This window comes from Fringilla coelebs (genome assembly GCF_963513975.1).
Source record: "Fringilla coelebs genome assembly, chromosome: 3".
In the NCBI taxonomy this organism is placed as follows: Eukaryota; Metazoa; Chordata; class Aves; order Passeriformes; family Fringillidae; genus Fringilla; species Fringilla coelebs.
Window position 1 is genome coordinate 65,457,408 of NC_140030.1, and position 21,716 is coordinate 65,479,123.

At 38.4% G+C, this 21,716-nt stretch overlaps 1 protein-coding gene across 3 annotated transcripts in view; it reads right to left on the bottom strand.

Moving 5' to 3' along the window:
- PDE7B (phosphodiesterase 7B) overlaps positions 1 to 21,716 on the bottom strand; it is a 170,585-nt gene that overhangs the window by 107,550 nt on the left and 41,319 nt on the right. For 2 of the 3 annotated variants that reach the window (XM_084203631.1, XM_084203630.1), the window contains one exon: positions 8,115 to 8,181. In XM_084203631.1, the coding sequence (XP_084059757.1) occupies positions 8,115 to 8,181 (67 nt within the window). The remainder of the gene's footprint in view (positions 1 to 8,114; positions 8,182 to 21,716) is intronic. The other variant, XM_084203632.1, reaches the window with a different exon arrangement.

Sequence of the window (21,716 nt, forward strand, 5' to 3'; positions counted from 1 at the left end):
ATGAAACAACATATGAGATCATCTTAAGTAAATCAATCAAGCCACTGTTCCTCTGCTTTTCTAAGAAGTGCTTAGTTAAAAAAAAAAAAAAAGAAAAAGGAAATGTCTGTGAAACAAAATTTAGGATTCTCCTTGTCTTACATGTGTGTGCTCCCCCAGATGTGGGGGGCTATTTCTTATCCTCCTGGAGCCACAGCCAGCATTTGTCCGTGTGCAATGTCAATAGAGGGAGCAGAGTCCACTTAAACCAAATCTGTGTTGTCTTTATTTGGGTAGGTAAGAAAAAAGTGAGTGCTGTGAGGTTTAACTATCTCAGGATGATGAAAGTTCAGAACCAAAAGGTTAGTCTCTCACTAGTTTATTACATAAATGGGCAGCAGAATGCAACCCTCCTATTTGCAACATGCTTTGGACAACAAGGGAGACACTTGGCAGAATTTGCAGGTACTTGTAGACATGCTTTGTGTGCAACTTCTGGATAGGACTTGGAAACCTGTATCTTTTTCTGAAATTCTCAGGCAAGTCAAAAACCTTTTTGATAGAAAGATAAGCTGAAGAGTCAGGGTTTGGGGTATCTCTAGTTGTGGGACTGGAGGGCTTTTTCAATCATCTCTTGAGGTTTTGAATCTCAGCTGGATCTCCCGGTCCAAATTAATAGCTTTTGCAGACGGGGGCAACACAGTAACACTCTCTTCTCTAGAAAGCCATCGTGCTGTGCTTACATTATATAGATGCTGCCAAAACCTCATTTCTGCATTCTCTACAAGTGCCCTGATACTCCCATCTCTTTCCTGTACCAGGTTCAGACACAGGATAAAACTAGATACGATTCAAGTTAATGTTTATGCAATAGAAAACCAAGAACCCTAAATTAAATTTAGAAGAGTGTTCTATGCACATGCTCAAAAGGACAAGGCCAGTTTTTTGTCTCTTTCAGCACCATTCTAAAAGGTAGAATACTACAAGAGAAGTAGTTTCAGTCTGACCTGATTTACAGGACAGAACAGGATAAACAGGTGGTCACTGTCACTCAACTACCAGCCTATATAATTACCTAAAATAGTAATTAGATCAAAATTACTTGAATAATAGGATGTCATTAGAGAGCTGCTCTTCAAAATATTCTTAGGGCATCAGAAATTTTAATTTTTAAATTTTTTTTTTAATGGATTCTTACCCAAAGTAATCAAATGGTCATGAAAGTAAAAGTTGGATTTGGTATTTACATTCTTTGTGGTTTTAGGCAAAAATCTAACCATAGTAAAGACAAAGAATTCCTACTTGTTTAGCCTGAGACTGTAACATGGTGACAAAGTGGCACGATAATGGTGTGTGTACACCAAAGAGTCCTTGACAAAGGAGTTGCTGTTGTGGCCTCATGCCCGCTGGTTTGCTTTCTGTCTCCAAGCAACACTCCCATTGGAGTGGCAGCCTGGCATCTCAGCCTTCCACATCACCACTTGGTGATACCCCAAGTCTAGTCTGCTCTGTGCTACTATGGCCAACAAGTCACGAGAGGTCTCGGAGAAAACAGGTGAGATTTAGAAAATGCATTCCCAGGAAGACACAGTCAACTCGGGAGGAGTTGACATGAAGGAGCAATAAGCCTCAGTTTCACTGGTGGTAAGGACACAGAGAACCCACTTTTTAAAATTCATTTACAAGCATAGTTGCAGTATCAAGACTTAAGTCTTATTTTTAAATTTTACTAATATACTGGAATGCTATTTTAGAGGAAAAAGGGAAAAGTGCTAGTTATTTGAAAATCTCTACTCAGTTGGGTAGAAAAACTACAGTTCCATAGGTCCCGTCTATACAATCCTGTTCTCATAATAATAAATATTCTCATCAGAAGAAATTGTTGGTAGAGAGTGGCAGTTGGAATATAAAATATAAGGGAAAAATCTGAAGCATTGACTTATATGTTAAAATTTGTACTTATCTACATTAACAGGATATCAAAAGGAAACATGGTGTTTATTTTTCTGTATGCATTCATGTCATTGCTTTATAAATGGAAAAAACCTGCTTCTCTTCATCCTGTGTTGCAAGCTGCTCATGGAATAGAAGCCTATCTTTTTGTAGCAGACATCCTAAGCCTCTCCCTTCCCACAGCTATGAATTTCTGAGTAATCCTGTTGGGCAGTATAGCAACAAGCACGGATTTCTTCCTAGTCACTGTAGATTTTGGGCCTTTTCTCAATATATATGCATTGCTTAATTTCACAAAAATTAATTCATGTGTTTATTTGCATCTCATTTGCACAGATAGAATACTAAGTCTGAAGTCTGCATAAGGTCAAGTGCAGGTGTAAGTCTTCGAGTGACTGCGATATAAATAGTCCATATATTTGGCTATTTAGAACACCATTGCTCATGCATGACTATCAGTTGCAGCAGAAGTTTTGCATGTGCAAGAGATATAGGGTCACATTTCAAATGATGTCAGCGAGGGCTCCAGGAATGGCTCACCGGTTCTTCGTCAGTGCAGAACCATTTGACTACATGCCTCATTTCTTTTTCTCCCTTTGCTGCAGGGCAAGTTGACACATTTAATTACTCTTCAGTATTTTTTACCCATTAAGTTATTTGGTAATTTACCTGATCAAGTTTTGCAGAGTTATAATAGATTTCTTTTCCTGCCACAAGGGAAGGTGCCTTCAATGGTTATATAAGGCAGGGACCAGCCAGCCCAAGCCTTGCCAGTACCCCTCTCTCCTGGCTTTCAACACAGTTGTTATTCCAGTAATGTCTCTCTCTCTCAAGCTGTGGTTGCCAACTCTGTTCAAATGTGTGGTGGTTTCCTGCTGTGGGCAAAGAGCCACCAAGACTGAAGCTGGATCCATGAAACTAATTTCATGGCTAAATGCCGATTCGTTTACCCGTAACTCTTCACAGGCAATAAATGGTGGAAGTATGCAAAAAAGAAAAACTTTTTGGGGAGATGAGGAAGGTAGACACCTCTCTGTGCTGGAATATGAAAAAGTTTGTTGCCTCAAAGCAACAAAGTTATACACTAGTAGTCTGGAGAATTAAAAAAAAGGTGGCACTACCTCAATTTTTTTAAATAATTGCTTTTTTGTTGTTGTTGTTGTTGTTTTTGATTAATTTTAAACAGCTATTTGTGAGGAAACTACTTTTATTCCAAGCAAGATTCATCTGTCTGCTTTTGCAAGGATTAAGTCTGCACCAAATGGGAAACAAAACTCAGCCACATCATTTCTGTCTGCATGGAATTTACAGTAATGAAAAGAAAGCACCTCAGCCTTTTGCCATGGGGCATCTGGAAGGCTTGTGTTTTAATCTTACTAACCAGCTCCTAGAGGAGGGCGATTCACATTTCCCCTGGAAGGATTTCTGCAGACAGCAGAGTTGGCCAACAAGAGATGTGACCTCTTCAAAATCTGCCCAGCATTTCATTAAGGAAAAAGACGAAATTTGGTGGTGAATGACTTCTTGCTGGAGTAGCAAACTAAATAATTTGCACTTATCATCCATCCCCATTACTATACTATCATCAATCATGTTGAACAGAATAAAACCAAAGGGATAATTTAATTTTGTATGTGTTGTGATGAGTACAACTACCTATTTTCTAAACAGCATATAAGGACAACCATATCTATTCTGTATAAACAGGTAATTATTTACATAAACAAAATTGCATATATAAGTATATAAATAATTGAAGTTTCTCTTCTAGTTGGCAGACCTTTTTGCTTCTTAGTCCTAGAGCCAGCTATAGGAACTTATTTTTTCCAGGCTAGATTCTTAAAACTCAGTGCTGTGCCATGTAGAGGTTACTGAGTTAACTTTGTTAACTGAGCTAGTTAAGGAAGCGAGAACCAGTTAAGTTGCCTTAACTTTGGACTCTTATAAGCTTGTATACAATCCTTCTCAGCAGAGTTAATTAGCTTAGGCATCCAACCAGCAATTTTCACAGCAAATTAACCCAATTATCTCTGCTTGATATGATACTGTGTCATGTCTGAGCCCAGAATATGTCTGTCTGCATATGGGAAAAATTAATCTTAGGTTGTGCCATTGAAAATAGCAGTGGGTGCTCTAGGGACAGAGATAGTTCCCTTCTGCCTTTTAGAATATGAATCTCTGATAACTGAAAAATATACTCACTATCAGTCAGAATCTCTGACTGATAGTGAGTACATTTCTATAATCTCAATTTTTGTGCTAGCTATAATTTTTTAAGTCAAAGTCATTAAAGGTGAAGAGCACGGGGAGCCCAGGGTTCTAAATTCCAGAATGCAGCATAAAGCAAACGTTTTTTGGCACTCTGTTCAGCATTATCAGACAATTTTTTTCATGGCCAAGTGCCCTCACTAACTTGATAACAGTTCCAATTTAAGCAGAACAGTTCAGATTTTCTTCCTTGCCCTGGAAGATCTTGTGCATGATCTGCCATTGTCTCCTGACAGACTTGGAGGTTCAAGGGAAACCTCTGTAAACGCACTTCTATTGACAGTGGAATATTTTCATTACATATATTACTGTAGAACTTCAGCCTCTCATTGTACTTATAAATTTATTCTTCTTTTTCCTAAGCGAGGAAGCACTTCCTATTTTTTGAAGGACAATAGATATGCAGGGTTCAAAGTATTATCCAATATGCCACACTCAAGAAAGCCATGATATATTTAGGATCTGAACACTTCAGGTCCTCAATGGGCTAAGGTAGGCCACCGACCAACATTATTATGTGACAATTATCAAAGTTGTGTTGCTCTAACTGGTATAGCACATTGTCCTGGTTTTGACTGGGATGGAGTTAATTTTATTCTTTGTAACTGATACAGTGCTGTGTTTTTTATTTACTATGAGAATGTTGTTGGTAACACACTGATGCTATAGTTTTTGTTCAGTAGAGCTTGCTCTAAGTAAAGGACTTTTTGTTTTCCTGTACTCTGACTGTGAGCAGGTGCACTGAACTTGTCAAAGGGATATTCCATATCATACAGCATCATGATGATCAGGAAATAAACTTGTGTTTCTGTTGTGTGTGGGGGTGTTGGCTGGGAGATGCTGGTCCCTTTGGTCAGCAGGCAGTGAGCAGTTGTATTGTGCATCACTTGTTTCTCATGGGTTTTATTCCTCTCCCTCTTTTTCATTACCACCACTATTATTATTATATTTTGTTTCTATTATTCAACCGTTCCTGTCTCAACCCACAAGTTTGACTTTTTTCTGTTCAGCTCCCACTGCAGGGCAAAGTGGGTGAGTGGCTGCATGTTGATTAGTTGCCAGCTGGGATTAAATCATGACACAGATAAAAGTGTAAAGAGACAAGCACAATACGAAAAATAAGAGGGAGAACATAAGTTGCTGTAATGACTTTAGTGCAGATAATTACACAAACACTAAACATATTCTGGTCAGAGCACATAGCTATTACCTTTTATATCCTCAGGAAACACTGCTAAGTGACCATTTAATTTTGTTATTTTTTACACTTGAATTATAAATATCCATCACTCTGATACTGAAAGATGAGACATGAAACTGATTCTATGCTCTTAAATCAGGTTGAGTGGTATCTAGTCAGGGCCTTGAAAAGTTATCTAACTTTAGGCATTGTCAGCATTTTGGCATTTTTTAATCTATTATTTACTGTTTTCTAGCAGAAGATAGGATTTTTACTGCAAACTCTTCTTCCTCAACCATTACAGAAAAAGAACTTCATACACATAATCCATGTTATCTCAAGGAATGTGGACTCAGTGGCAAGCCTGACATTACTTCTAAAAACTGAATTTGAAGCTATCCCAGAACCAGAAGTATAAAGCAGATACAGAGATTTTCTGACAAAACCAGCTACTGCCATTTTAGAGTACAGCTCAATAATGTGCAGTTTCAAATGTGGACTGATCTTGCATCAAAGATCCCTGAAGAAATACAATCAGTACTCCAGGCTCCTGTGTTTCTTCTCTTGCTGGGGTAATTATCCTCTTGCAGTTGCTGGGACTTGCCCTCTAGATTTCTGTCAGCACTGTGTCACTGTTACATTAAATGACAGCACGACAGTTTCAGCATATTTCAAAGACAGAGCAGCCAAGAAAGATGTCCCTCTCTGAAGGCACGCTGTGCTTTGTTCACTGGTTACACCCACAGACATTAATAATGTCATCTTTGCATTGATCAGTGGCAAACTCTGTTACATTCTCTTGGAAATTCAACTCCCTTGTAAAATATGAGATGGGGCACTGCATGACACCTTCAACACAAAGTCTCAGGCCTTTTTGGCTGCGCAGTCTCTGATTTCTGCTCTTCCTGACAAGTTTAGTATGAAAGGAAAGATGTCCAGAATGGACACCCTCTGGCTTTACAGCACTATCAGAACCACAGAGATTTCTGTGATAAATTGAGACAATGGAGCTTGTCTCCAGCAGTCACTCTCAGAGAAACCATAGTTTCTGCTGTGTTTGTACTTGTTAGTTTCTTCTTTCCACACTTCTTACAGAGCCAGTTCTGGTACAAATTGCGCTTAGAACAGTTTCAGTTCTGTACATGATTTGGAATTCCTTGGGGTGAAATGAAAAATTCTATGTTATATATGACACTACAGTCCTTAATTTGTTAGCAACATTGAAAAATGACAATGGCAGGCGAAATATATACAGGCAAAGTAATACAAGAGCCGTAACCTCTGCAAATCAGTTACAGCTTTGGCATGTGCTCTCGGAGTCATTTTTACATTCCTAGCAGTTGCCTTACACAGCACAGCATATGTTCTCATTCTTGTACATGTATATACTACAAGACATAGATAAGAGCACATGTAATGGAAACAAGATCTTGTTCTTCTCACTTCTCCTAAAGAATTGTTTGCACTAAGAGGGAAGTCAAACTCCCACTTTTGGACTCACTCGTTCTAAAAAAGCCAAATGAAATTATGAACCAACCCATGCAGAAGGGTTTTTTTTGTTCTCCTCTCTCCCATCCCCCATTCTTTCCCCTAATGCATAATAACATTTGCATGGTTATAACTTCCTTAGAACTAGAGTATTAGGAACTCAATTGTATTTACACTGTAGATTATAATTGGCATGATAAAGGATCACAAGTGTATCTTTTTTTGTCAGCTTGTTCCATTAAGGACTTCTAACCATGGATCATTGATGTAACAGATCATTATGGCCCATTGTGTCAGTTCATCTGGTGGGATCTGTGCACTACAAGCATGACAGATTTCCTCTGCAGCAATTATAGTCTGTTGTGACAATAGGATTTAATGAATCTAAACAACAAACCACATAATCTGTTATTACAGAGCACAGCTATGCACCCAGATGGGAATTCAGTTCCTAGACATTGCCAGTTGCAGTTTTAAAAATTGCGGTTATTTCAATCTTCACTTTATTAGATGCAATGCTCTAATTTACAGCATATATTTGTCTCGTCCCTGGCAGGTCAAAGGTCTTCAGAATTTAAGGCTTAATCCTGCAAGTGTTCTGTGATTTCATTTTTTTCCTGAGTAAACTTTATCTCTTAGGGTTTTAGACACTTACTCCCTGCCTTTCACTGTGATACTAGCCAAGCTATTAATGTTTCAGTACTAGCATTGTAGGCGAAACAAACAACCACAATGAAATTGGTCATGGAAATTAGTGAAACATAGCAGAATATTTCTGCATTGTTTCTAAAGAATAGGCACTTCTACTTAATATGAATTTTTACAAAGCTACACTAGTGCAAATATGTAAAATCGTATTGACTGAAATTTCCCTAACAGATGCAGCTGAAGGTCTGCTTTAGAGACTTTTGATACATGCTTGTGGAATTAATACTGTCTTTAGAAGTACAGATTTTCAGCTTTTGAATATGAGTTCTGGACTTCAGCTCATCAGAGCTTCCAATTACAGTGTTGGTCCTGCTATATTTTCATCTATGCACATGGACACTACTGGAATGTATGCGCTTTGTTTAAATAATTGAAAGTTCATTGCAAAGAATATATTCATGAGGGCTGTATGTGGATGCACTATGCAAAGGACACTGTGGATCATCATGGTCATTATCATGTACTTTTAGGAAGAAATTCCCAATTAAACATATTTCCATATCCATACACTTGAATAAAAAAAGGAAGAGATTCTTACCCTTACCTAGCATGCGCACACATCTGGCATTCTGGTCAGGACTATCAAATGAGATTTCTCCGCACCTCTGGAGGAAAAAAAGATATATTTCATTAAAGTCTGTGTAATAGTACCCCTGTCCTCATCCTCTGATACCTCTCTTTATGTTTTGGAACTAGAGATGTTCAAGACACATTGTAAAAATGTCAAAATTAAAGCCTTTGCAAGTAGCCAAAGTTTGAGAAAAAAATGCTTGTTGCAAATGTGTCAGCATGGGTCAACACTGTACTCCAGGGTGTTTGCAGAGGAAAACTCTGGGTAATGTCTTACTACCTTTAGATCTGTCTCAAGCTAAGACTGATGTCTGCCCCTATCATTGAGGATGATTGTCTCGCTGTAAATTCCCAATCAAGGAACATTAGAGTTATGATCAGAATACAGAAGTGCAACGTTTTTAAACACAAGATATCACTTTTGAGTTTATGCAGACAGACATGTCAGTTTAGCTGCCAGGACAAACATAATCGGTGTGGCTTATGGGTCTGATCCAGCTTCAGTTAAAGACAATCAGTGGGCAGATCCCACTAACTTCAGTGGTGGTTTCTTTAGGTGCTACGGAAAAGATTCAGTTTTGTATCACTACACTCAAAGCTCATGAGAGGGGCTTAAGGACAGCCTCATATTTTCTAGGTAGAAGTGGTTCATACTTCCTTATCTACTTACTTAATGTTTTGGTATCCATGACCAAATGGGAATAAAAGCAGAGTGAGTAAAATTTGGAAAAATAACTGAGAGCTGTCCATTTCCTCTTTCTTTCTCTCTCTTATGTACTTTCTCCTTTTCAGCACCGATGGTGAAGTTGTTAGAACTGGGGGGTTTTTTGAAATTTCTTTTAATTACTAAAAGTGACATTGCAGCAAATATTAAAACCTACAAATCAGGTAAGTAAAAAACCTCAGAACATCAAAGAAGATGAAACACAGCAGCAGTTTCATAAATGAACAACACATTTGGAGCTCACTATTGTTAAAAACTTTTCACCTCCCTCACACTGAAATAAACACAAATAAACAAACAAAAGTCCCACACAGTCTTTTTATATATCATTACATCTAAAAAGAGCAAACAGATGCCTGTATTAACCTTCCTAGGTGGGAGCACATACTACAGAAACAACGAAAAAGAAAAACAACACCTTGCATTTCAAAGTTAATTTTATGAATGCTCTTATACCAGCTCCCTGTCAGGAGAAACAGAAACTTGATATTTATTCTTCAGAGAAGAATGCTAAAATATAGGCATCTTTTCACAGAAGTCTCCCAGCTGCTTCTTCTCAAGCAAGCATACTTAGACAAACACAGATGGTAGAAAGCATGTCAAAATTCACTGCCCACTTCACCCTGAAATCTGGTGCTCTGTGAAAACCTTTGGTTATTTTTGATTCAGTCCCTCAGAGGTACTGTATGTTCCAGACATATTTATATAAACATCGCATTTCAGGCTGGCAAATGGTGTTTTACAATATCTAACAATACTCACCAGTCCTAGTGTTATGAAATTGGGAAAACGGCTAACGTTCCCCAGAGCTAGCTAACATCCCATGGGATCCATTGCGATGATGGATGAACTTGGAAAACTTTGCAAGTAAGATTCAGATAACTGTATACAAGTTCATAGCCTTATCTGAATTCATGGCTGAAAATCATGTTACACCAGTCAGCCTAGGAGATTTTTCACCACCAGCACTGCAGATGGAAACGCTAGGAGAAAGAGCTTCTGCAGCAATTTCACTTCTGTTGCTAGTCAAAGTTCATAGGTACACGTCAGCGGGGTGAAAAATAAACTGTTACCACACTGCTCAGAGTGTCAAAAAGGACCTAGCTGAAACCTGGATTTGTAAAATGGCAGAGAAATACAGCAGGAACTCACTTTTTCTCATCCGCAGAATAGGGTTGTTTGCGCATTTTTACTGTTAGCAAATGTTTTCCATGAACAAGAAGCGAGGAATGATTTCAAGATTTAATCTTTAGGATTAAACTAGGACTTTACCACAAGTACTATGTATTCCTTCCAGGGCTGGATAAGCTTCCTCTACCCTTTTCCTGGACTGGCTTACTTCCTTTTCCCATTTAGGTTTGTTCTGCCTGCTTGTACATCGTGGTTGGTACTGTGAGATGTGGCCAAAAGGCTCTCCAGACCCAATCCATTTCCAAACTAATCTTACAGCAGCTGCTCATTCCCTCCTGAAAACATCTAAGTTGGCTATAGAGTCAGTAAAGAGTCTACCAGGGAGAAGAAATAGGAATTTGACATTAGATGCTGGTTATTCTACTTTTTAATTTCAACCAGTCAGAAAGCAGAGAGAGAAGGAGGAATGACCTTGGACACACCTGAGTTTGGGGTACTTTAAATCTCAGTTAGGGCTTCATGGCTGGGCCTAGTATAGTATTGTTTGGACTGGCTGTGCCATATGCAATCCTGGACGTTGGGCTGGTGAGTTCACAGAGGCAGCACTGCTGGAAATAATACCACCAGTGTTCAATTTCCCTGAACTGTGAGAGCCTTTGTTGTTGAAAATCTTAAAAGAACTGTTGTGTTTTGAATTGGTCTTCTTTACCCAACAATGAAATGGGTAAATACAAGTAAAATCCAACCCTTTGAGTCGTCATTGTATATTCATGTATTTTAAATAACAGAACTCTGGACTAGACTGGTTGTTTTTTTTTCTCTTTCTGGAGAAAAGGAAAGCATAGGTGCTTTCAGGTAATAATATTTTCAGTAATAGAGATGCATTTTCACATAGAATTGCAGCCTGCCGTTCATAAAATATGTGAAATTCTTTTATTCTTATATAAGAAAATGAATTAATAAATGATCTACTCCCTACTTCCTTTTTTGAGATCAGATACATGCCATGATATTGAGCCTGTTAAACAAGCTGCAATGTAGTAAACTAGAATGGAACTTACACGTCCCCATGGAAAAGAGACTGAATCATGGAGCAGCTGAAAGTGGAGCTTAAAATAAAACAAAGTGAAAAATGAGAATAGGGACAAAAGGACATGGAATTCAGAACTCAGTGGCATGAACTCAGTGAGGTAAGTAAATTGGAGAGATTGAAACCAGCCTGGATGGCTCTGATGGCCCAGTACCACTTGTCAGAAAAGGGAAACGCCAAAAGGCACAGGCACATCTTCCACAGAGAGAGGCTCTGCTGGAGAAGGGTGCTCTCAGGCAAGATGAGAGGGGTGCTCACTTAGCAAGATCCCATGAGGAGTACACAGGAAGATGGGCAGCCATCTGCAAGAAGCCCTGTACCCAAACAGTGTAAGTAAAACTGCAACAAAGCAGGGCATAACCAGCAGGAAAAAGCTCATGCAGAGAATGGATGGAAAATCTACTCTGTGTACTAATGCAGTAACGCATCTCATGTTACTCCTCTGGTGTTCCGTGATCATTCATAGGTTGAGTTTCCATTTCCAGCATGCCTGGGCTCACACCAGCTGCATTTGAGGATTTGAGATATGTAGCAAGAAACATACCCCAGACAGAATAAGCTCTTAGTTTGTTGGGGGGTTTTGCTTTCTTTTTTAATGTTATGGAGAAAATTTTACGTATGGAAAAACTGGTTTTGAAGTCATCCTATTCAGCTTCTATCTGTATGATAAACTAATGCATTACTCATTTTAAGGAGGAAGATGCAAATCAAGTAATTGAAATAAATGGATCTAAACTCTTTTCTATGATTAAATTCAGCAATTAAATGTCTCAAAGTGTTTTTCATGAAAATTGCAGTAAGTGGCATGTTAATCTTCCAGTTATTAAAGGCATATAATTAACATTGATCTAGCGTTTAACTATTCTAATCTTGTTAGATTGTATAGTGTTTTAAAAATATAGTAGAAATTTTTCTGACATGAAATTTGAACATGAGCAATTTTTGACCTTTTTAAGCTGCAGATAACCAAGTTCTTTAAAGCCAGTTTAAAAGGAGTAGGAACCATATTTACAGGCTTCTTCACTCTATTCTGTTTTGTTCTGCATGTCCTGAGTATGGTGTTCAACACAGGTCTCTTCAACATGACAATAATCAGGGAGGTACTTGATGAACATGATCAGCCAAACATGACAATAAATATTGCATCATTTTCTTTTTGCAGGAGGTGACAGGGATTATTGTACTGCCAAACAGAGGAGATGTGTTAACTGCACATTGATGGCATATTTTTTAAGGATATATTGATTTCTTTTTTTAAAGTAACCTTCAGTTAGTATGCTTTGCTCTTATCAATAGTAGATGGAAGTAGATTCCACATAACAATGTAGAGTGGTGAAAGAGCTTGCTCTTTCTTTCTTTCTTTCTTTCCTCTTTTTGTTCTAGAGTACTGCATATAATTTCTTATTCCTTTAGAAAGTAGAGTCAAAAGATATACTCATGAACACAACTGATTAAAAGAATTTAAGGCAGAGCAAAAAGCTTCTATGCTTTTGTGAATAAATGGATAATCTCAGAGGCAAAAAAAATGCTAGTGCTATTCCTATTTCTGTTTTCCTATTATGTTCCTTTCTCCATTACCTGTAAAAAGCACATAAATAATGTTCTCTAGTATGTAAAAACATCATGCTATTTGCCTGAGGATTATTGATGCAAAATCTGCTAGTGTGAAAAACAATGCTGCTTTGTAAGTCTTAGCAAACCTCCATAAAAACAACAGGCCACTCATAAATAGCTGAAATCCAGAGGCAGTATTTCAGAGAGTCAGGCCACATGCCTTTCATCTTCAGGCTGCATGGGAGGCCTTTTAAGGTTGATTCACTTGATAAACTATCAGAGTGTAGGAACTGTAGGATATCCAAGGCATTTGTGCTTCCCTTTCTGCCTCTCCTCTCTGACAGGGAGAAAAGGAAGTATGGAAACTACAAAGGCAGACTTACGTGTAATGTCTCTCACCTGAAGCCTTTCTGCTATCACCTCCCCCAAAATAAAAGCCTTCTAATAACATCTGCTAGTGATTAAATCAAATTTTATGCAAAACAAGGAAGTTCCCTACCGATACTCTGTAATCTTGAGATGCACTTAAATGTCAGATACTTCTGAGTTTTGAATCTTTATCCATGGTCTTTGTTGGCCTTAGCAAAGGAAATGAAACCACTGTTTTTATTTGTTTAGAGACAAAAGTTCCTTTTCTCTGTATTTTAATTTTAAAGGTCCATATTTGATCAATTTTCTCTGAAGACAGTAATTGCAGAAGCTTACCCTATTCATGTGATCTTGAATTGATGACTCTGCATCCCTTAAGAATTTTACTTAGCTTTTCTTACATGAAGGCGTGTGTATAATGAGTACAGCTTGAGAATTACATGTATAAACTTTCCCATTGGTAGCAAACACTACTAGAATCTTTCAGCTAATGGAATTCCCAAGATCAATAAAAAATTATGATTGGCTTTATGTACTATTTCCCAAGGACTTAGTAACAGTTCCCATAATAATTATAGATAAAATCTTATACTTACCTGAAAATTTAGACCTACATTAGGCAAGTTAAGGGTTTCACTAAATTGGGCTGAAAAAAACTACACTCCCCTTGAACTGGCATGTGTTATGTCTATATCTATCCATTTACAACTATGGTGTAATCACAGCATACTGATGACTGCCTTTAAAATACTATTAGAAGCCAGAATGCTACATTTTTTGCTATTCAAATTGCTATTGTTACATTGCAACTATTATATTGCAGCTGTACTGCATTTCACGGGTAAAGTTTCCAGCTTCCCTATTTAGTATCAGCATTGAGGCATACTTAAACTGAAAATTCAGGTTCTATTAACACCTGGATGATTTTCTGCAGAGTAGAATGGCTATATCTGGGCAGACTTGTTCAGAGAGTTCACCCCTTTCCAAGTTTTCCCACTGAAAGGGAAGGTTCCTCTTCCCTTCAAGAAATTAAAACATGTTGCTCAAGTAACATTTCAACACTGTTACTGTCAATTTCCAGCAGAACCCTGGCACTGCACTTCACTCTGGAATCTACCACGCTGTAGACCCTCAGCTAGTCTGAACAGAAGACACAGCAAACTAAGTAATTGCAACTAAATTGAGCAATAATTGCCATCCCCCCATTGCTGCCAGTAGTCAGCATCTTGTTTGTGGGCTAAATAGCCCGAGGTGAACCTTTAGGCAGTTCATTTTATCACAAACCTGTGATTTAATATGGTTAAGAGTGGTTTGAAATGGATTAATGTTGCTGGAAAATGGATAGAGCAGTTTAACTGCTTTGTTTTCTTCTTGAGTCAAGGGAAAAAAAATTTAACAGCGTGTGACTTCATTAGGGAGGCGCCAGCAGCCCTGACCCCCATGAGAATCTGTCAGGGTTTCAATATGGCATCCCCACTTTTCAGTGTTTATAACAGGGACACTGGGAGCCAAATCCAGAATTACTAAGCAATAAAAGCGTTGGGTTTATTAAGCAGTAAGTTACAGCCGAGTGTGCATTAACGGGTGAGGCACAACTTTCAGGCATGCTCTGAAGGGGTGCCATCATCCAAGACACATTAAAGAGCTGGGTTTTTACCCTCATGGGATGAATCTGTATTACAATTTATTTTCTAGTTAACAATTAAGAATGTAAAACATCTGTAGATTACCTAATGCATCCTCACACCACAGAAACAGTTCTAAGTAGGAGGGAAGATGGGAGGAAAATATCAATATTAGGGAAAAGGCAAATATGTTCTCTCTATTTATTGTTGCTCTGATGTGAAACATCAAAGTTCTTTGTATTTAAAACATTTCCTGGACCACATAATTATCTTTCCTCCTCTGAATTGTAGAGCTGGGCTGTTCTCCTAGTTGCTTTCCATGGTCACAGCCATTTTAACTTTTACTTTCTATTGAAATATGTAATGGGAGGAAAATATGGGATTAATTTGTGAAAATTTAGATCTCAATTTCAACCACGTTTTTGTCACATAATTCCCATCTATCTACTGGATCAAAGCCTTGGAAGCACCAGCTGACACACCACTCTCTCCAATAAGCAAATCAAAGGTCTGTGGGAGAATGAACCTCCTGAAAAGTCTCCTCAGGCGGTTCAGAGCAGTGTGGGATGGATTTTGGCACCTGCCTGTTGGTGTGTGCCCACTGCATACCATATGGATTGCAAACAAAAGCACAGTCTCAGGCAGGACAGGAAGACTCAGTGCCAGTGAGCTGACACAGGCATCTGCCTAACAAGACTGTCTGTCTCCCTGAGCGCTTCCTGAGCGGCACCAAGCACCAGGGGCCACCTGCTTCTCAAAGCTGGGCACTCCTGCTTCCCTGAAACATTGGAATGTACTGAGGCAGTCCTGTTTCACCCTTTTAGGGCTTAGGAACAGGGGTTGGTGAAAACAACCGGTGCCAAAAGCATACCAACAATTAGATAATGGGTTCATGAGTCCACCGCTTTCACTCACTTTCTGGCACAGTAAGGTAACAGAACTGGCACTGGACCAAGCAAACCACATAGGAGAGAGTTAGAAGTCATCAAACAAACCTGAAAACACATGTGGAAGGTCTTGTCAAGTTGACAGCTTCAGCAGAAGTGAAAGCAGAGCACTTAGGGGCAGAAGGCAGGGAACTAGTTTTCCCCAGTTCCCTGCCTGTGCCCCACACAGTGCCTGGGTCTGAAGTAGCAGGGTCTCAAGGACAGCTGCCAAAGGACTGCAGAATTGGCCATCTTGTTAAAAGGCACCTTTCTCCCTTTCTCATTTCTCACTCTCTCCTTGCTCTTTCCCTAAGGTAACTTTGTCTGGCCCCCATAAGGAACTGGGCAAATAAATTTGGTATGAACAAAGTCCTTTCTGCAACACTTGGAGGCCCCCGATGCCCTGAGGAGACCTGGACCCAACTGCTGTGTGAAGAGGATGCCACCAAAGGATGGCCACAGGCCTGCTCTTGATTAGCTGTTCAGATGATTTTAGTGTGTCACAACATTTATAGCTCATGTCACACAGTATCTCCTGGGTTCATGGCCAACCACCTACAGTTCTACTCCCAAATTTGCTCCTGGTTATGCTTTTCAGACATTTTGAGCCCTCCTGCCTTGTACTTGTTTTAAAGCTCTTTTGCCACTATAAGCAATATTAATATATAAGTGCTATCTTCAATAGCTCTGCAAAATTGGCCCAATAACAAAATTTTGTGGGAGCGTGTCCAGCATGTTACCAAACACTTACTGTAAAAATGGGCATCTATTTAGCTTGTTAACACACGTTTCTACAGTCATGGCTATTCATTAGAAGTACTTATTGTACTTTTGTGTAATACTCATTGAGTATCTCCCTCACTGGGAGATTCAAGAACCCTCTGGATTCAATCCTGTGCCATGTGCTCTAAGATTTACTTGAGCAGGGAGGTTGGACCAGATGCCCCACGGTGGTCCCTTCCAGCCTGAGCCATTCTGTGGTTCAGAGATATTCTTACATTGCTGCAGCGTAGAAGAGGAAATCAAACAAAAAAAATATTGAGTGACCTTAACACTGAGAACATGACTTTTATAAATTCAAGTGCAGCCAGCATACACCATGTTTCTATGTGCAGAACATATGGAGCTAAAAAACAGCGAGTGTTGTTTTGACAGGAAAAATTTGCATTTCAAAAATTGTCATACTAGACATTGTGGAAGAACATCTTCTGTATTAAAAGAAAGTGTCATTGGTACTAACGTCTCTTTGTCAGCTTTCAAAGTGGGACTAATAACATCTGGAGCCATAGAAATGCCATTATATTATCAGAAATACTTAGATGCTACTGCAGTAATCCCTATGAACATATTTCAGATAGAAAAAATCCACATTATTTTGACACACTAGCTACTGTTTCCAAGGTTGCAGTCTCTTGGAGTAATTCTAAAAAGACTAATTTTCTCCCTGAAAATAATTCCCAGAGGCAGACTGTTTTGTTTTGTTTTATGTGTGGAACCATCAGGTCTAAATAGGTGTGTTGCTGGCAAGTATTGAACAAAGTTGCTCTTTTCTTTCACTTCAGAACGGATTCTGATTATGATCTCTTAGCCAAGACTACATGCATGCTTACCTCTGAGGAGGTAAAAGAAAAGGACAAAGTACCTGCAAATGTTTCTTTTACTGTGGTGAAAGTCATCATAGGAGTTCACACAGGGAATGAAATGCCCAGGAGTTTACACAAGGAATTAATTGCCCAGGTATCTTCCTTCTTCTCTGGCAGTCCCAAGGCCTTCCCAAGTGATTTGCCCATTGAGTCTCTTAACAAAAATTGTACAAGCTTTTCATTCTAAAGAGGCTTATTTTAGACTGCAGAAACAACTGGAATAAAAACCAGCAAAAACACTCAATGGGAACAAAATGTTCCCTGGTCTGCACTCACAGTCTTTTAGAGCCATCAATCTCTAGTCTAGAGAAAATAAAGCCATCACAGCTTCATAGCTATCTGCAATTGCTGTCATAATCCTGTTTTGAGAGCAGGTATTCAAACAAGTCTGAAATTTTATTATAGAGTTCACTTCCATGTGTAATCCAAACAATATCCTGATCATATTGGAGATTAAGAGACCTCTAAAGTCACTCTACAGCAAGCATTTTACCTGCAAGTCTTAGTTTTCTTACTAAGTTTTCACCAATAAAAAGCTTTCTTACTAAGTTTTCATCAATTTTAGACTTGATTATGAACAACTGTGTTTTGCAGTAGAAAAAAAAGTAGAAAAGTAGAAAACTGTACCTCACATTTTAACTACAACATAGAGTAAAGCACATTATATTAGAAAGGTAAGATTTCTTCAAAAAGGCAAGGTAAAAATTAATTTCATAGAATGCCTCTCTCTGTACTAAACAGGCTTTCTTTGTAACAGAAACAGGAAAAAGGAAGTAGTTACTATTCTTTCAGGCTTTGCTAAGAGGCGACAACACCTACTATTTATGGGATCTAAATGAAGGTTAGAGAAGGACTCAGTTGAACGAGGTTCCCTCGCTCCATCTGGATTTATTCTCTTGAAGAGAAGTCTTCCTGCTGTAACTAGTAAACCTCAAGAATTTTGCAAAAAGGCAAAGACATGTCTGCTGTTACTCCCTATCCAAGTGGATACTGCTTTTCAGGGGGAAAGCTGAGATTTGTACTTCATCTGCAAAATTAAGAAATGTTAACCTCTGTTGTCATGGGAATAATCTTAGATTGCCTTTTGGCCTGGCTTTGCTCATACCTTCCATTCCTACCTGCCAAAGTCAACATGGTGAACATTTCACTGGTGGCATTTCTGTCATATATCCCCTACCTGTCTGTACACTACCAGACAACCCGTTTCATTTTTAGCATTAATCAATTGGATTCTGACTAATACACAGGGCATCATCTCTTTTCAGTGTCTGTTACCAATCTGATCACCACACAGCTGAGTTTCTTGCAGTGGGCGTATCAAGCAATGTGACTAATTCCTGCCATACATAGTTTATTCTTTAACTGGGTTCATTATCTATCATTTTGCTCTCAGAAGATTTTATTCTCAGATCTGTTTGGTTTTGTCTTGTGCTGTTTAAGTGTGACTGCTACTTTATTTATGTATTTATGTTAAAGATGGGATTCAAAACCAATTGGTTTTGAATTTTTTCCTTTAATTCCCAATTTTTATATGATAGACTTCAGGAAAAATCATTCTCTCTGTATATTTTCAAATAATTCCCAAGATACTGAATGTCTTACTAAGTTATTTCTTTAAATGAAGTCTCTATTCTGGTAGAAGTCTGTTTTATAAAACGTCCAGGATTTAACATGTACATAATATTTAAAACTATGGTGGGCTTTTCTGAATCTCACTTGAGGGAACTGAGCTCCTGATTTTTTTCTAGATGTTCATAAAGGAAGAGAGAGAAATTTCTAGAGACTTATTTAGTGCATCTGATTACAGAGAAAAGCCTGGATGCCTAACTCATCATCAGTTAGAAGGATTTAGCTGACTCTTTGTGTAAACACTGGCTGCACATTTGGACCCTAAAATCAATGTTAATCCTGAGTGTTAGAGGTTGGATCTGCACAGCTGGGAAAATGTTTTCCCAGTTCCACACGATGTAAGGTGGCTGTCAGGGAAGCAGAGCTAAGGGAGCTGCTAATGGTCTCACTGGGATGTGGGATATCCAGAATGTTTGGTCATAGAGGGAGAACAGCATGGACTGTTTAATAACTCTAAATTAATTGTGTTTTTGTGAAGGAATTAAAAAGATGTTTTTAATACTGCCATGGCCACCATTATTAGGACTAATTAACCACTTGGGAAGAGTATGAGGTGAATAGCAGAATACAGCTGCGAGGCCCATTAACAGCCGAAAGAAAATATGCCATTTTCTTCACAGTAAAGAGAAAACCTTTTCTGAAGCTAGGGGTAAATCCTGTTATTTCCTCTCAGCTTTAAAAAATGATAAGGCAGTAAGCAAAATAATGTTTCCCATTTTCCTATTTTATGTTGTTACAGACCTTTGTATATAAAATACAATTCTTATAATGAAGCATAAAAATAGTTATAATTTCATGGAGGTAAGGATTGCTGAGTAAATTGTACTTTGTGGCAAGCAGTGGCACATTTAGAAGTTGTGCAGTGCAGTGATTGAGAGCAAGGAGCAGAAGCACTTTGCTTGCCAGAATCTGAAAGCACTTCTTTTTAAGAATAGTCTTTTGAAAACATTGATACATTATTATGGCATCTTTAGTATTTACATATGGCAAGCCTTTGTCATTCTTTACAAATGAGTTGTCATTTCCCATATATTGCAATATACCCGAGCCACGTGACTCTGATAAAATTGCACATATTACAAATCCACATATAAATCCACATAATTTTTACAAGGAACAGCAATGCTTTTTCTTTACAACTTTTAGAAACTTTGTTTAAACTTACTTTCCTAGCATTTTCAAAAATTCTTTCAAATAGATTTTACATAATACATAAATAATAAAGTTGTATCTAATTATCTTTGCTGACTTTATTTTAAAATCTAAAGGTGCTGTTCATTTTATGCTACATAATCTTAATTAATAACCCAGGTGAAAATGCTGTCCAGTGCAAACAAGTTTTTGAGTGGAAATGTGCCAGATTCCAACCAAAGGAGGTTCTGAAGTACCCCCTATTGATATGGAAACATATGAAATTTGCATTTGGATGTAAACCCTTGTTGCTCAGGCAAATCTGTATTATGGATGCTGAGACATTTCTCCTATTTGAAGGCTGGCAATGAAACACTGACCTGATGACCAAAGTGACTGCAGCAGTTGTCATGCTGAGCCTGACATGGTCAATGTAATGAGTTTTTAACAGGTCTCTGCAAGTGAAAAATATCTGGTGTCTCTTGTGATTGTTATAATTTTCTTCTTCTTCTTTCAATTTTTTGTTCTGTTTTTATTTACAATATTATCAAACATAACCCTTGAGGCAGGCAACACTTTCCAGTTAGGTGGTGTACGGATGGGAAAAGGAGGAAAGGACGGCTTACACAAACTTGCTAAAGGTCAGCAGCCCACTCCAAGAGCAGGGAGTAGCATTCCAGTTGCCTGTGATGCTGTGTGCTATTTCTTACATGAACAGTATGACTACATTTATCTTGTTGAGTAATGGATGACTAAAGACAGGAACTAATAGTGCACACTGATGAGCACTCTCACCTCATAAGCAACTGAGCAACTTAGGCCAGAAAAATCAGATTTGAGGGGAGATATTTTGAAAACAAATGTCACATTAGATCAGAAACTGAAGATTTTATTCTTGAAAGGCACCTGGGTGACTTAAGAGCGTAGTTATTAAAGCAGTCCTGTGCTTGTTGAGCATTTTCTTCCTTATGAACCTATAGCAAGTAAATCCAGCACATGCAGGTAACATTTTGGTCAGCATGAGAAGCTCTGTTTGACTCTGAGATGCAGAGGGAGTAAAGACCCTGGCTGGTACAGCACTGGTTGTTTATCTAAAGATGACCACATACACCAACCTCCACTCTCCTCCCTCCCCATCTAAAAGCCACTGGATGAGTCTCTGGAATATCAGCCAGCATCACACATCGACAGCAAATGGAACTCTGGGGAGAGGGTGAGCACTGCCAGCACTGCAGATCAGATGGTCTATGCTGTATTTTGTATTGACACATTCATTTTGCATTAAACTAATTTGATTTGTACAAAAATGTGTATGCGGAATCCCTTCAAGGGGAAACACAGAAGGATTTATCCTGATGAAAATTTCTGTTTCCAGAAAAATCACATTTTGCAACAAGACGTAAAACTAAAACCAAAGAGATTCTAATTTTGAAAACAATCACCAAGCAAAAACTCCTTAAGTTGAAAAAACCTAATCTTCCCATCTGGATGTACAGTAATCCAAGAGGAGAATAAGAAAGTTATTGTGTGGGTTTTTCAATGTTTTTCTTGTGTTTAGTGTGATATTTCACAACTGTCTGGGGCCTCCTTCCTCAGTGCATTGGGAAACATTCATTGCAATATTAGATTCTGTAAGTGAAAAAAAAAAAAGGCTGCTTGCCAGAAATGTTAGATTTCTCCAATACAGGAAGTTGCCTACTTGAGTAGCTCAGTTTTCAGCCACTGACAAATTGCTCTACAGATGACAG